Here is a 16950-nt window from a genome sequence, read left to right on the forward strand (position 1 = left end):
CATCTACCCATTGAAAATCAATGGGAAAAAAGGCGTTACGTTCAAAAAAAGCCACGTCAACAGGAGAATGTCACTTCTTGAGCCGTTTTTTTAATTGTGTCAATGGAAAACAAGCTCTAAAAAAAGGCTAGAAAAAACTCCTCAAAAACGTGAAGCTTCAAAAACAGCTGAAAATCAGAGGCGGTTTTCACAGAATTTTTCCCGTCATTTACGGCCGTTTTTACTTGCGCGTGTGAACATACCCTGTTACCAAACACGTACAGATGTACGAAGGACAGCCTTGCATTCACCCATATACACACTGCAATATCACCTTGCAGATTTTTGAGGATCCACTTCTGTTTGGGTGGATTTTTTCCCAGCATCTCCCAGTGTATGCAAAACAACAGATTTGTGCGCTTCCTGAAGGAGGTCACGGAAGGACCTAGGTTCTCCCTCGTGATGTAAAGAGATTGTCCTGCAGGAGAAGAGCATATTAAGCAATGAATTAGTGTCATGAAAGATCAATGCGCCCTTCTTTTATTGGGGACATCCCATACTCTAGAGCTCGATGCTGAAAAAGTGACACACGTAGGAGGAATCATCCATTTTGCTATCTTTTTTTCGCATTAGTGTCAGTCATATTTATCCAGTGTATCCCAGGAATTGTCCTGACAAGCTTGTTGAAATATAGGCCACCAAAAGTGTTTGAGAAAAGGAAAGCAAGGTAAAAACTGTTCAAGCAGTAATGCCCCCATCGGAATACAGAAACTAAAAGGAAAGTTCTACGTCAGCATTGTTACCACTAGCTACGAGCTGGCATAGACTTCCGCTATAATTTCTACATAATTTTGGGCTTCAATTGTAGTAAATCTGGCAAGCCTCTGGTGCCACTCACTCTCGCTCAGCCTTGTCCACATTTTTTTTTTTTTTTTTTAAGAGTGCCGTGTAAAAAGATCTTGTTGTCCATGGCAACCAATCACAGTGCAGCGCTCGTTTTCCACAGCGGAGCGAAGATTGGTTGATACGAGCAACCAATAAGGCCAGTTATTCAGTTTCCATAAATGAGACCCACTGTTCTCTACCATATGAATTATAGAATATGCTTATGATGTAAGATCTGTAAAGTTGAAACATTATACGGTTTATGACCAGACATTTAAGTACATATTACTTACAAAGGGTTGTCTAGTTTAATAAACCCATTTTCATACACCCTATTAGGGAATTCAGAGTTATTAGAGGGGGATCCTCTGTTCAAGATGCCCATCTCTTAGCCAAAGTAGAGAGCAGCTACAAAACGCATCTCTTGCTCTAGGGGACCAGTCCTGCATTACACAAATCAATAATTTGAATGGGCACTGTGTAATTCTAAATCTCTACTGTGGTGGCGCTGCAGGGAAAATGAACACCTACTGCCAGGATTTCCCACAAATTACATCTGATCTATGGGGGTCCCAGCAGGAGGACACTTTGTGACCAAACTCTTCCAACAAATAGGGATCATCCAAAGTAGACAACCCCCTTTAAACTGGATCCCAGTGACTAGAGCAAGCCTGTCAGTCATATAAATACTTTCAAATCTTCAGAGTTATATTCCGTAACCCACACGGAAACAGAAATCTAAAAGATTCACCTGAGAGGAATTATCTCTGACTGACATATTTTCAGAAGAATTTATTTCATAGCTTTAAAGATGGAAGAAAAAACAGAGGTTTCTCCTGGAATGGGAAGTCTGAGGTATTCTTAGTCCTTACTCATCTGAAGTAAGAGGCCAGAAAAGTTCCCACCCTTCTGGCACAGGACAGCGCCAGAAAAACGGCTGCTTTTCCATAGCAAGTATTTTATGTCAATGGATTTCACAAGTTGCGCACCACTTAAGTTATGAATGGAAACCAAACTTCACTGCCAAAATAATCCATTGATTGTTAATGCACATATAAACTTAACCAAAAAAACAGGCTATGCGTAGCTATTAAATATAGTCCGAGTAACCTGTACAAAAAACACTAAGCCAATGCTATTTATAAAGAATGTCAGACTAAATAATCGCCTGACAATAGTACATTCTACAAGCGGACTGTACTTTTACATTTACAGAGCGGCGTCTGGCGTAGGCCAAGATTTTATCTGAAACAGGTGGATACATTTCTCAGATGTTGAGAAGCGTTAAATGATCCTTTATTTTTCTGTTTGGTTCTAAAATGGTTATACATTTTGGAAAAAATATTATTGAAACAAAAGTAAATGTCAATTCAAGGACGCAAACAATAGCTATATCATCTACTAGAGCACGAGCAATGTTAACACGCTCACATTAGAAGTAATGAAATCCTGACAGGAAATGTTTAACCTCGTGCCTTTATCCTATTACTTTTGCTCCCCCTCTTTTCACACCACCCATCGTAGTACATTGGAATGAACTTGAGACGCACGGTCATACTCCGATTTGGTGGGGAATCTTACTCATGTCTAGAGAAAGCTTTTCCAGTCTAAATAAAGGCTAAGTTTCTTAAGTAAACTAGGAAAATAACTGCCGTCACGACGACCGAGGCCTATTCTACGTGTCTTTCTTTACCATGTTTTCGGTGTGTTCTTGAGATTCGGAACTGGCGTACTTATATTTGTAGCGCTTTCAACATTGACACTGCTCTCTTTAGATGACAAGGCCATCATTTTCCTCTGTTTTTGTGAGAGCTTTATGCCATGAACCGCAGGCTTTTGTGTTCTGTAAAACAATCAATACATTATTAGAACTTACTTCAGAAACTATATATTTTATAAAAGCGGATCAAATCTATCAGAATGTTAAACACATAACATGTGCCTACACAAAAAGGATCGTTCACTGACTAATGCGGAGACGTTACTTAGGATGACCACTTCATTGGTGCCACCATTCGCTTTCAGACTGCAAGAAAGAAATACTGTGTAGAGGACGGACATTAGTCACAGGCCTCCTGGGCTCCCAATAAGTGAGGGTCCAGAGGTAAGACCTACACCTATCAGGTATTTATGGCATCTCCTGTGGATATGCCACAAATATTTAAGGTGGGAATACATCTTTAATACCCCAGCACACATGGCCATACATTTTTTTTTACTTCTAGATCTGCTGAAAGTTTTCTAATGTCATCTAAATAAACTACAACAGAAGGTATATAGATAATAGAATATGATTCAAGGGGTCTCGGTCATTAAAAATAAGCATTTAAATAAGGGCATCTATAAAGATGAATGTGAGCAGCACACAATACTCCCTTTCAGCTGGATGCCAGATGTAGTATAGTGCCCCCCCACACTTCTGGTTCTGGGAGCTGCACAGTGAGAGCTCATGGAACCCACTAGTTTAACTCTTTATTAGCCTCTTGCAAGAGGTCTAATAAATAGTGTAAAATTTGCAGGCCGGTCTATCACTACAGTTACTCTTCATGGAGTGAAGGTAAGACATCCATGGTAACTAACCCAGCCACTAATTTTGGTGTAGCTCCACATTTCTGTATATTTTCTTCTAGTTCCATGATTGTTCTCAGGTCCATAGCAGGAGGACTAACAGGGCTGCACGAGAAGGAGGAAACAAAATAAAACATTAGTTTCCAGACTAAATATTTCTTCAAAAAGTCATAAAACACAAATCTCATTATATAACTATATGACTAGGTGAGTCTTGTGTCCCATGCCGGACTACGAGGGAATCCAGAGATGTAGAGAGGGCTTTAAAAGGTGGAGCTTTGTGATGCTAGATTCAAATATGATTGCTGCAATTATTTTATTATTCACAAAATAAAAACCAATATATATATTGCGAATGCCAACAGAACGCGGCAAATTGACTAATACGGTCTTCGTTTTGACAGCGTAAAGTTCCGATAAATTTGGCATATTTTTTGAAAGCCTGTATGATAAATTTGACACATCTAGCTAGACATGCTAGACACATTCCCTTCCTTATATTTTGTAACACAATTTTGGTGCAAAGTTTCACATTTTAAGCTATACCCTTATCCGATAGACCACAACATCTTTCCACTATATCATGGAAAACAGCATGTTCAACAGAATTCGGTCTCAATTTAAAGAGGCTCTGTCACGAGATTATAAGTGCCCTATCTCCTACATAATCCAGCCCAGCTTCTTTCACTGCACAATCACGCTGTGCTGGAACACTGAGAAGTGTATGACGCTGACCAATCAGTAACCAATCAGCATCATACACTTCTCATTGTTACAGTGTGATTGTGCAGTGAAAGAAGCTGGGCTGGAACAATGAGAAGTGTAGGACACTGATTGCTCACTGATCGGTCAGCCTCATACACTCCTCTGTACAACACCCAGTTGGTAAAAAGTTAAAACACGTCCAGTTGTCTATTAAGAAACTAATTAGCATAAATCTAAAATGGTTTATAACTTGGTCAAAAATGATCGTTTTTCAAAATAAAAACCACTGTTATCTACATTACAGCGCCCATCAGATTACGTACGGGATAGGGCACTTATAATCTGGTGACAGAGCCTCTTTAAGCCCGAATTCTGGTGAATTTTGAATAGCCAGTATGTCCCATACACTATAATAAAATCCCATCCTTACCTGGATGCCACAGCAACCCAGTTTTGAGAAGAAGCTGGAGAAGTCCTTGTGTTTGGAATTGCTTTGGGAGAAGAAGCCATGTGCTGTGGCATTTTTATACCAGTGGATCCAGTCACTGCTGGTGGTGCGGTGACACAGCTTGCATCATAAACTTTTTTTTTTTCCTATTGAATAAAAGAAATAACAGGGCTGAACAATTCTACAACAACCCAAACCTAGATCACAATAATACAGTGTAATAATGTTTCCAGAAAGAAGGACTTCAAAAAATGAGAAGAAGTTAACAGACTTGTTTTACTTGACATTGTAAGGCTGGGTTCACATCAGCATTCGTTATCCCTATATGGGTTCCATTGCAGCGTTCCGGAGGAACACAAACGAAAACCAAATGGAAAATAAAGCTTCCGTTTGCAATACCATTTATTTAAGCACAAGAAAATGACAGAACCTAATCTTTCTATTGTGGTTTCAGGAGTATTAACAAACCTCGTTTTGTGGACTGAAGGTGGCAGTGAAGTCAGGTGACCGTAAATCTCTTGGGCTACTTGCACCCGCGAAGCTTCCTTCTGAGTCTGATGTTAACAAGTCCTGGAGCGACTCAACAGAATTGTTGTTTTCAGATTTAAAAAATCCTATAATTTAAAAGGTGTGAAATGGTTATCAGTAAGAACAGCGCTGAGTGGAGACAATGGCAAAGTGACAAAAGAGGTTATTAGATAAATGTATGCTAAAAATCTCTGCAACACAATAAAAAAACATGCTATTTCTCCTTCCAACTATTGTCAGTAATACTGCACGGAACTTTAGTCCAGCATAATTTTCAAATTAGGTAAATCCCTTATATTGTGCCATATCTAAGACAGTAGTGCCGTATTTTCCACATGACACAGTAATAAAAAAAAAACTGTGGCATTGAAGTGATTGTTAAACACATCACAGACCTGAGGATGGTGGGCTCTGAATGAGGTCCGAAAGGTTGTATCCGCCAGAGCTGTCTGACCGCTTTCTAAGCTTCCTTTTCGCCTTAGTTTTGGCTTTCTTGAAAAGCGCTTCTCTAGAAAAATGAAATAAAAATTATATATATACATATACACACACACACACACACACACACACACACACTTTTCAATGAATTAGAATATCATCAAAAAGTTAATTTATTTCAATTGAAAAAGTGAAACTCATATATTCTATAGATTCATTACACACAGAGTGATCTATTTTCTTTTAATGTTGAGGATTATGGCTACCAGTTAATGAAAACCCAAAATTTAGTGTCTCAGAAAATTAGAATATTATATAAGCCCAATTTCAAAAATTATTTTTAATACCGAAATGTTGGCCTACAGAAAAGTATGTCCAGTATATGCCCTCAATACTTGGTCAGGGCTCCTTTTGCATGAATTACTGCATCAATGTGGCGTGGCATGGAGGCGATCAGCCTGTGGCACTGCTGAGGTGTTATCAATGCGGCGTGGCATGGAGGCGATCAGCCTGTGGCACTGCTGAGGTGTTTCTAAAGCCACTAGAGATGCCACTTTAACAACTCCATAAAACAATAGCAGCTATAGCATGGCCATGCATGAAGGCAACAATCAAGTTAGATTTATTTTATTTATTTCCCATTGATATATAGAATCAACATATTTTCCTGTGCTGTACAGAGATGGTCTCTGAGTGAAGGATCACAAACTAGTTTCCCTATCCCACACACAATTTTATTGGAAGTCATTTAAGGATTACGTTTTTGTAGTGTGGGAGGAAACTCACACAGTCACTGGGAGAACAAAACTCCACAGAGATGTTCCCCTTGGTCAAATTCGGGCTCAGGACCCCAGAGCTAAAATGCAACAGTACTAACCACTGATCCACCGTGCTCAGTGTTGAAAGGCAACAGTGTTAACCACCGCGGCCTGAGTTAATTAAACATGTATATAAAATGGACTCTTGCCAATAATATGGTTATTGAAAATCGTGCAATAAAATTAATAAATATGTAACAATTCTGGAAAATAAGTTGGAGATAGAGGCCACTCTTACCTATATAAATATATTTATTTATTTTGTTAACAATTCTAATTTGTGACATAAGAAAATAGACTTGAGCACAAAGAAAGCTCAGATACTTATTTTAGAAATCCACTTACGGAGTTGATTGTTCAGAAAAACGGTCATCTTTGGTAGACATGAAACTTTCACCATCTTCATACTCTAAAGTACTGACATCTGGTCCATCCAAGTATGGGGTGATCAGTCTCTTGTCCATTGCAGGAACCTGTAATTTAATTATAAATTAAAGAATTGTATACATCTAACTTCTTGTACATACATTAAAGTTTACTTCCTAATACTTAAAAATTGGAAAAACCCTCCCAACTTTGTGTAAGGGAAAAAAAAAAAAATTGATTGAATTTTTCTGTAAAAGCACCTAGATGTATCGATCATTGATGGCATCTGAGAAGTTAAACGGCTGCAACGAGGAATAAAAAAAACCTATGTGACAATTAGGGAGCAAGTATGTGCTCTGATTAATAAAGGGAATGATATCATGAACAAACCATCCATGTTACCCCTTCCACTGGGGTCATCTGAAGTCTTACAGGGACAAGAGAAGGATCAAAGATTCTCTGTCACATCCCCCCCCCCCTGCCCCCCTCAGCTGTTCACATAGACTGAAGTGAGAGCTGCAAATACAGTATAAGCAGCTCCCACATCAACCTGCTCTAGCTGGGGCTAGAATGAGATAGAGTCGCATTTCTTGTTTTGTTATAAAGCCAAAATTCCTCCAGCTCTAGCGGAGTTAGGGATAAACTAGTTAGGTGTTGAAAGGTGTATTCCCATTTTACGCATGTCTCATATTCACAGGATATGCCATCAATTCCTAAAAGAGACGAGTCCCCCAGCTAGCGTCCGCTACTTATCAGGCATTTATGAGATATCCGAATGATATGCCATAAATGCTTAAAATGGGAATATCCCTTTAATTGACATGTAATAAAAAGTGTCCCAGCCCGAACAGACTTTTATAGCCATTAGGAGTGACACAGACTAGCATAATCAATAACTAAATGGATAGATAAACAATATGCTTGAAAGCCCAAAAGATTAATTCATACTGATATTCATTATATGCGCACCGAACAAGTTCTCATTTACAACTATCCTTACCATTTTTCTATAATAACTTGCCAGTTCCTTTAGAACATCTTCACTCAAAACATCCAAAGACCTACATAATAAAATAAAAAATGGTTAAAAGATATCTTTACAAAATGCATATAATTGGTTATATTGTGAGCTTTTACAAAGCGTTTTAAAAACAATAAAGAAGTTTTAACGAAACTTTTGCAAGAAATACAGAGAGAAGTTGCCCATAGCAATCAATCTGGCCACTGCTTTGATTTTTAAAAGGCAGTAAGAGCTGAAATCTTTTTGATTCGTATGGCCAACTCTTTCACTCCACCCATGCACTAGTTTTGATAATTCCGCCCCAATTAACTTGTAAAGATAGTTACATCAAAACACCACAAATTTGATTCCTGGAGCGAGTAGATGGTGCTGGGACAAGGAATTCTTAAAAGGTACAGTGTACTCCTTTTACACGGAGTTCAAAGTGGAGTAATTTAAATGGCGGAACCCCAGATCAGACACTGGTATAAGCAGAAAACTAGATGAATGCTATTTGGATGTAGAAATGAACCACAAAACTCTATTCGCCTTTAGAGGTCAGAAATAGATGTTATCTGATCCATGGTTGTGTCAAGCCCCAGGCCGCGGGCCGTCAGGCTCACTCACCTCCTGACGCCCACAGTCATGGAACGGTGAGCGCTGGTCCCCATCTCCTCCTAAGGAGATGCCAGCGCTCACTTCCGCTTCTCCCGGCCGTTTGCCTTGGGTGCACGCGCACGCTCGTGCCCGCTCTTAAAGTGCCAGCGTGGGCACCTGAAATTAAGTACAACATTAGCCCATGAGCACTCTGGACTATAGGAGGGGCCCAGCCGCTTCCTGCCTTGCCTGAGCCTTGTTGTCGTTACCCTAGTCTGTCTATGCAAATGGCCTAAGTGTTTTCCAGTTCCCAGTGTTTCCCGTTCCTGCTACCTGAATCCCATGCTATCCTGGTCAAGTGCCGTGCTGAGCGGAGCTGAAGTCGTGCTGTGCTGAGTACCACGCCTGTCCTACTACACCACGCCTGGCGTCTGAATGCTGCCTAGTCCCAGCTGTTGGCCTGCTGCCATATCGTCAAGGCAGTACGGCCCAGTGGGTCCACGTACCAAACGTGAAAGGTTGCACCAGCCTATTTAATAAAGATGCCTTGGATTTTGTCTTTGAACATTAAAAAGGATGTCACACAAAGACATTCCATTTAAAAAAAAATAAAAAATCATACCAGGAAGAGGTATGGCTTCCATAACCCCTAGATGCCGCATCTTGTTATACATTTCCCACTGCAGGAGCAATGCATCAATACAGGTCAGCCATTCAAATAAATGGCTGACAATGAACGTGCAGGGTCTGCCAGAGTAGGAGCTGATGTAACAGAGCTCATAGAGGGGGACCCTCTCTATGATGTCCAAATGCAATAATAGGAAACAGATAGGGGTTATCCTGCTAGACAACCCCCCAATACGGCATAGCATAAAAATAGGCAACATTTACAGTCCCATTACACAAAGCTATAACAAACCACAAACCAATCAACAAACTAAATCTGAACACAGAAGTGTGTTGAAGAAATATTATACACAACATAAATGAATGGATCTACATACCTTGCTTCCAATAAAGCCGCCACATTTAGCCCTATGAACTGGAAGCAGGAAACTTTAAGCTGGTCGGCATTATATAAAGCAGAAAATTCCAGTAATTCAGCAGCATTTTTCAAAGTAACTGGAACCGAGAATCAAAATTAAATTATATAATTTAAACAAGTCTTAGGGGAAACCTATAAATAGTCTGCATCTACAGAAATAAGGATTTTGATTGTCACTTGTTCACCCGTCCACCTAAACTAGCCTTAAAAGGCTATGTAGACCTTTGTAATCAATTTTTTTTATCATTTACATGTAATGTGTTTAAGCAAATTTCAAATTCACTTCCATTTAAAAAAAAATTAAAATGTTTTGCTTTTTAATATACAGCTTCTATAATATATATATATATATATATATATATATATATATATATATGCTGTATACGCAGAAGCTGTATCGTTCTCTCTCAGCTGAATCAGTCATTTCACCTGAACTGACGGTTTGGCTGAGAGCGGGTCATGCGTGTCATTAAAAAACACAGGATCCAGCTAATAACGATCACATCTTAGGCTTGAACACGACCGTGCCCGACAGCCGGCCGTTTTTACGAGCAGTGGTCCCATTATAAAGTATAGGAACACGGTCCATAAAATAAAAACAAATAGGACATGTCCTATTTTTTTCAGCTGTTTTTTTCGGCACGGACACCCTCCCGTAGACATACGGGAAGCTGTCCGTCGGCCATAGAAGTAAATGGGCCCGTAATTTTACGGTCGTGTGCATGGGGCCTAAGTTATGTACTTAGATGTGATAGTTATTGGCTGGATCCTGTGTGTCAGAGTCACGCAGGACCAACTTTCAGTTGAGCCAGCTGTTTAGCTGAACTGACCGCTCGGCTAAGAGAGAATGATAGAGCTTCCGTGTATACAATATATATATAGAAGGCAATCGTAAAAGGCAAAAACATTTTTTTAATAAAAGTGAATTTGAAAGTTGCTTAAAAACATAAAAAAATACATATTTAATAACAAAACATTTTTACAAAGGCGTATAGAGCCTTTAAAGTCTTCAGAAATGCTTGTGGCAACCACATGGAAGTAGACATTTTCCCAGTCGCCCTATTTTCAGATCACCCCCTATAGCTAAAAAGATCAAATCTGTTAATAAAGCGACTACTCAGTAGGTATTACTGCATAATAACATTTCTGCAATTGCATCTTCAAATGTTGGGTGCTGTTCATTTCTACTATACACAAACCCTCCGATTTTGTCAGGATCGGCACATGATCTAATGTGTAGGAGAGCCTTCCAACAGGACATGTAGGGGAAAATAGGCATGTTGGATTTCAATACAACCGATCACTTGTTCCCTTGGTATATAATCTGTTGGCAGAAGTGTCTAGCCGTGGCTTTTTTCCTCTCTCCCCAATAAAATAAACATGCCGAGCTAAGCAGGTCTATGGTGAGCTTTGCAATTTTTAAATAGCTAACTTATAACATGGCTTCTCACATTGAATTGTGTCCGATTTCAGCCTTTAGGGTTAAATTTAGGAATATATTTTGCGCCGTAAAATGTATTCACCACATTGAACAGTTCAACACACATTAAAATTAATTCCTCTAAACATTTTGTTAACGTTTATAGGACCTTCACATTAAACACTTGGGAACTAGAATGTGAATTCTCAAGTAATCTAGTAGAATGCGGCAGCTTATATCAATATATATATTGTGTGTCTCCGTAATCAGATAATATGTTTTTTCTCCCCTATGGTAAATGTCATGGAGATGACAAATAGAAACCCGTTTACATATAGATTATCGGTGTGGATCTTGGAGTATTCCTATTTGTCAAGAATTACACAGTAAACAAACAGCACAGTAGTCATCTTTGATCACATTTCCTTCTAGCTGAGCAGCACATAGCAGTGATAAGGTGGGAAGTTCGCACACTACGATTCTGTGAAAATCAAGTGTGATACAACACAATCATGTGCAGTAATTCTCAATCATTAGAACTGATCATTCATCAGTCCCGGTTTATATGCAGTGATCGACGCGATTTGCCTGATCTTAAACAGAATGTATCACCTTAAAGATGTTGTCCCGGTTGGGGGCCGATTTTTTATTGATGACCTATCCACAGGATAGGTCATCAGAATGATTGGTTTGGGTATGGCAGCCGTAACACGATCATATAGTGATGACCTATCTTGTGGATAGGTCATCAGTATAAAAAACAGCCCCCAGCCTGGACAACCCCTTTAACTTTTTCTTGTTTAAGAATTAAAGCTACATGCCAAAACACTTTTTTCCTTATCTACGTTTATTTTCCAATTTTTCCTATTTTCTTCGCATGAATTATGGGGGCAGCCATCTTGCCTGCGCTGCTGCTTTAAGTTGTGAACAGAAGTTTAAGAAATTTGCAATACAGCAACCACATGGACATAGGAAACCTCAATCAGAAAAAAACCTCATTGACTTCTATAGGAAAGTGTTGTGGGCATGCTTTATTACCATCTATTGTCAATGGTGAATCCTGTGTTATCTATATAGAGGCGTTACCTTTCATTGTAATCCTGCATGAAATGACTGCTGAAAAGTGATCTCTACAGAACAGGAAGTGTCACAATCTATTGTGAGGGACAGTGGTCAGGGTGAAAACTGCAAGATTACAGGTTGTTGTGTTTTGTTTTTTTTAGTATAGATAGCTTCATGAAAACCCAGCCCTAAATACTCTGCATGCACTATTTGTAATGGAAATGAATGGTCTTGACACGTTGCAGTAACCCATTAACATCTTGGGGGAAAAAAACAAAAAAACGCAATAGTAATCATGGTGGTAACTGGGTTAAAAAAATCAGTAAACTCCAAGCAGAATCTGATTCTTAAGGCCAAACCCTGCGTATACTCAATGGGGAAAGGGAAAAAACCCCTGCCAGAGACCTCTGGCGCAGCTCATCTCCCGTGGGAACAAAGGATTCGGCATGTTCGTATCTAACATGCCTAATCCTTTTTTCCCCCACACATCTGTGGTCGAGGGAGAGTCGGGACACCCCCATACACATTAGAAATCGGCAGGTTTGGTCAACATTCATCTAATGCGTATGGGCACTTTTACAGCTAGACAATACTGTGAGAAGGAGGAGGGGGGGGGGGGAAATGGCTCACCAAGGTTACAGCACCGGTATCACAGCTTTTTCTTGTAATGGATCACATCACATGACCAGGACTGATTTTATACCCCCGGAGGTAAACCATGATGGCTCTCATTGCATATTTTGAAAGCTACAAGGAATTGATACCTTAAGAGTAGTAGAAATATTTTTTTGCTTTACAATTAATTACTTTTATTTGCGGAAACCAAAAAAAAAACCTTTAAGTTGTTTAAAGTGTAATGGTGAACATATGCTTACATATTAGAAAACGACACCGCAACCCTCCCAAATAGAAGATGTTGCCGTTTAAGGGGTGAATTCTGCTTCATAGAAAGAAGTGGTTTGGTTAATGTGCTATTTATATACAACTTCTTGTGACTTTGAGGCAATGTACCACAGATGTCAACGAGACTTTCTGTAATCCTGCTTATATACCGTATACCACTTTCTCCATAAACGCTCACATTCTCAGAAATACTTGCTTTCCTACTCACGTCTTTCGGTAAGTGTGACCTCACATATCTCCTTTAATCGAACAATGAGTAGCTGATCTGCCATCACCAGGACATTACAAATGAATTCAACATTTACAGACTCTGCGGGAAAAAAAAAAAAAAAAAAGGGGGAGGTTTTAGTGAGGAGAATGAATGTAATTGAATGCAGCATCTCTTTGGCAGTGGGATCAGGATTTATTTATTTATCGACTCTCACGGTGAATATGGAGACAATATTTTATGAGCCAATATTCATAAGAAACAAGTCATGATCTCAGCAAAAGCTGCTTACATCACTAAGAACACACAACATGGTCATTTTTAGCCATGGCAAAGCAAATATTACTAAATCGTACAAATAAAGAAATAAAAAAAATTGGATGTGCGAACCCCATGGCATCATCACAGACGGAATAAATAATCTGGACTTCATCAGGCGCAAACATAACTTGGATTTTGGAAGGGCTAAATAATTAGTTTTTCCAACAATTAAAAGCATTTATTATTGCACAATAAAATTTGACATGTCGGAAAATCTGAATCAGAATCTTTTTCTTTTTAGACGAGGAAAGAACAGTGTTGACAGTCCATAAACTGACATAAGTGCCTCGTAGGTCCAATGTTAAACAGATGTCTCCATGTCGATGAGAGGTCTGCTCGTGAAGGACCGTTTATTTTTCCCTGCCCGTTGTTTGATCCTGCATCTTAAAACTTTAGGACAACAAACACTTGTCAGATCTGAACCACTCACCTTTCACAGTGAGAGCTTCATCGGTGTAGATATAGTCAAGAATAACTTGTAAGACATCGGAGTGAACAGGCATTTCTAAAGCAGAACAGCACCTTGCCTGCGGGATAGAAAGATCTTCAGTTATCAAGCTGTTTCTTTTCTTCCTTCTCTTTGAAGTCTTATCTACTACACGTGTCCCATCCCCAAAACCCACGCCTTAACCCCTTATAGTCCTACTTCTCTGCACTTGCTTTAAGGCTAGGTGAACTCCACATTTGCCGAAACTGCAAAACCCGCCAACCACAAACCCCGACAGGCACCTGTATGCCGCACGTAATACATTTTTTCTTTTTATACATTGTAATAAAAAGCGTAGTTGACTGTTCTTTTATTACAGTAACGCCCGTGGAATCCCGACTTATACTGGCTGAACATATGCCAATAGGACACATTTCATACGCTTTGCTAATGAAGCATGGGTATAGGCGCCAGGAGACTTTCCAGTCGTACACACCGATGTAGTTTAAAAGGGAACCCAACATGTCAAACATGTTGTCCGATATAAGGGTAGCATGTTAGAGCAGGAGGCGCAGATAAGATTGATATATAGTTTTGTGAAAAAAGATTCAAGATGACTTGTAATTTATATAGATCCCTGCTAACTCTGGGCTAAAGTATCCACTGGGTGGTCCTACTCAGTGATTTGTAGCTTCTTCTTTATGCACACTCATACAGGGAGGGCTGTCAAACAATGGTTGAGCTTGAGCCCGCCCACTGGACTCTTTAGCCCACAGTTGACAGAAATTTATAGAAATAAATGACCAGTTATCCTGAATCTTTTCTCACAAAACGATATATCAATCTTCTCCGCTCCTCCTGTTCTATAACATGCTGCCTGCAGATTGGACTGCATGCTCAACGGGACAGGTTAATGGAGTCTCAGCTGCACAGAAGTGACTGTTAGCTCATCAAAATTCAGTGATGGGTAAGATAAGGCTATGGTGATGTTATCGACCGACAAGACACATGAAGCCTGGAGGATCAATGGCAAATTCCACAGGATAATGGAGATCTGCCATAGTCATCCAATACATGCAAGAACTGCGCAGACAAAAAAAATCTTTTTAAAGAGGCTCTGTCACCACATTATAAGTGGCCTATCTTCTACATAATGTGATCGGCGCTGTAATGTAGATCACTGCAGTGGTTTTTATTTAGAAAAACAATCAATTTTGACGGAGTTATAACCTATTTTAGATTTATGCTAATGAGTTTCTTAATAGACAACTGGGCGTGTTTTTACTTTTTGACAAAATGGGCTTTGGAGAGAAGTGTATGACAGCATCATGTCTATTCACTGTCAAGACACTTCAGTAACGTTAATGTGTGAGTAAGTGACAGCACATCATGATCTAGTAAGATCACTATGTGCTGAATAAATGAATGGAGAGAAGTGTATGACGCTGATTGGTCACTGATTGGTCAGCGTCATACACTTCTCTCCACAACGCCCAATTGGTCAAAAAGTAAAACACGGCCAGTTGTCTATTAAGAAAGTCATTAGCATAAATCTAAAATAGGTTATAACTCCGTCAAAATTGATCGTTTTTCTAAATAAAAAACACTGCTGTGATCTACATTCCAGCGCCGATCACATTAGGTAGAAGATAGGGCACTTATAATGTGGTGACAGAGCCTCTTTAAGACAGATCTATGACGGACATCTTACCTCAATCCAAGAGCTGCTAAGCATGCTGTGAAAGTATTCTATAACATAAAATAAAAATAAAGAAAACAAAATTGTAAAATTGAATGGAATAATGGAGAAAAAAATAAATAAATGTCTGAAAGCAAAAAATACATACCAAGCCTTGCGCACAAGACACATTTATGGCAGGGGAATTCTTTCCCATCTTCAGATCTGATAGTTACATCACAAAGTGAAGAGCTAAGAAAAATAAATAAATTATGAAATGACGTGACATTAAAAGACAATATTTATCCTTCTTTAGCTTTTTATTTGCGGTCGCTGTCCTTCTGAAGAAGTCTTCTCATGCAGTTCTCTTGCAGATTTCAGCATGTTTTCCTCCAAGCCTGCATTGTATTCTTCTACATTAATGTTACCTTTCACAAGCCTTCCAGCGACTGCTGTAGGTTCGCATCTCCACAGCAGAATGTGGACTCCGTGGTTTATGGTTGGCATTGTGTTTTGCAGGTGTATGGATATTGGCTTACACCAAACAGCATTTTTAGAAATGCAAAAATTTATTTTTTTTATCAACAAATGGCTTCATTTTAGATATTATTTTGATATTTTAGTAACTGACTTGACTGCACTTTATGTGAGACCTTGTGACTTGATACCTTTCAAGAACCTTGCCACAGATTTTCATCACATACATACGAGATTCACTGTACAGACCAACATTGTAAGGCCCCATGCACACAACCGTAATTTTCATCCGCGTATACGGAATCCGTAATTACGGATGAAATTGCCCATTTATTTCTATTGGCCACGGACACCTTTCTGTATATTTACGGATGTGTGTCCGGGCCGTAGAAATGATCTGCAAAATATAGAAACGTCCTATTCTTGTCCGCATTTGCGAACGGCTACGGATGTCTATCCGTAGCCATCGGATCCGTATTTGCGGACAGTAAAAACGATTACGGTCGTGTGCATGAGGCCTAATCCTGCATATTTTTCTTTTGTTGTATATATTATTAAAAGGAGATTATAATAATTCTTTAGACTGCAAAACAAGGAAAGAAAAAAATACCAAAGCAATTCACATCAATTATGGCCAAAATTACGGCTATTCTTCTAGTTTGTCTTTTTTCTAATACACTTGCAATTTTCTCTGAACGAAGCTCAACATAGCCTCTCAAACAGCCAATCGGAATCCTACAACGTACTGGCAAAGAGCAACATATCCAAAACAAAGATGTCTACAAAAGGAGCGTCTCTGGTTTGACTGATAACCCAAGTCATGTTTTAACCCCTTAAATGACCAGGCCTGAGAAGGCCTTAATGACCAGATACATTTTTCTGTTTTTGCCTCTCTGCATTTCAGCAGCCATAACTTTTTTTATTGATGTAGCTGTATGAGGCCTTGTTATATGCGGTAGAAATAGTATTTATTTTTTTTCGCAGTTGGGGGGGGTAGAAAAAAAAATATAGATGTATTTTTACTGCGTGAATATAGGTAAAAAGCGATTCTTGGCATTGTGTTTCTTGCTTATTGGC

At 39.2% G+C, this 16950-nt stretch overlaps 1 protein-coding gene across 1 annotated transcript in view; it reads right to left on the reverse strand.

The window, feature by feature from the left end:
- Positions 1 to 16950, reverse strand: part of IBTK (inhibitor of Bruton tyrosine kinase) — a 52565-nt gene that overhangs the window by 6054 nt on the left and 29561 nt on the right. Inside the window, exons 14-26 of the mRNA XM_075862070.1 lie at positions 15566 to 15648; positions 15430 to 15467; positions 13722 to 13818; positions 12971 to 13072; positions 9337 to 9454; positions 7736 to 7796; positions 6715 to 6842; positions 5509 to 5621; positions 5054 to 5199; positions 4568 to 4731; positions 3445 to 3537; positions 2558 to 2707; positions 314 to 457 (exon numbers count right to left, since the gene is read on the reverse strand). Coding sequence (XP_075718185.1) covers positions 314 to 457; positions 2558 to 2707; positions 3445 to 3537; positions 4568 to 4731; positions 5054 to 5199; positions 5509 to 5621; positions 6715 to 6842; positions 7736 to 7796; positions 9337 to 9454; positions 12971 to 13072; positions 13722 to 13818; positions 15430 to 15467; positions 15566 to 15648 — 1437 coding nt within the window. The remainder of the gene's footprint in view (positions 1 to 313; positions 458 to 2557; positions 2708 to 3444; positions 3538 to 4567; positions 4732 to 5053; positions 5200 to 5508; positions 5622 to 6714; positions 6843 to 7735; positions 7797 to 9336; positions 9455 to 12970; positions 13073 to 13721; positions 13819 to 15429; positions 15468 to 15565; positions 15649 to 16950) is intronic.

Source organism: Rhinoderma darwinii, chromosome 4 (genome assembly GCF_050947455.1).
Source record: "Rhinoderma darwinii isolate aRhiDar2 chromosome 4, aRhiDar2.hap1, whole genome shotgun sequence".
Taxonomy (NCBI): Eukaryota; Metazoa; Chordata; class Amphibia; order Anura; family Rhinodermatidae; genus Rhinoderma; species Rhinoderma darwinii.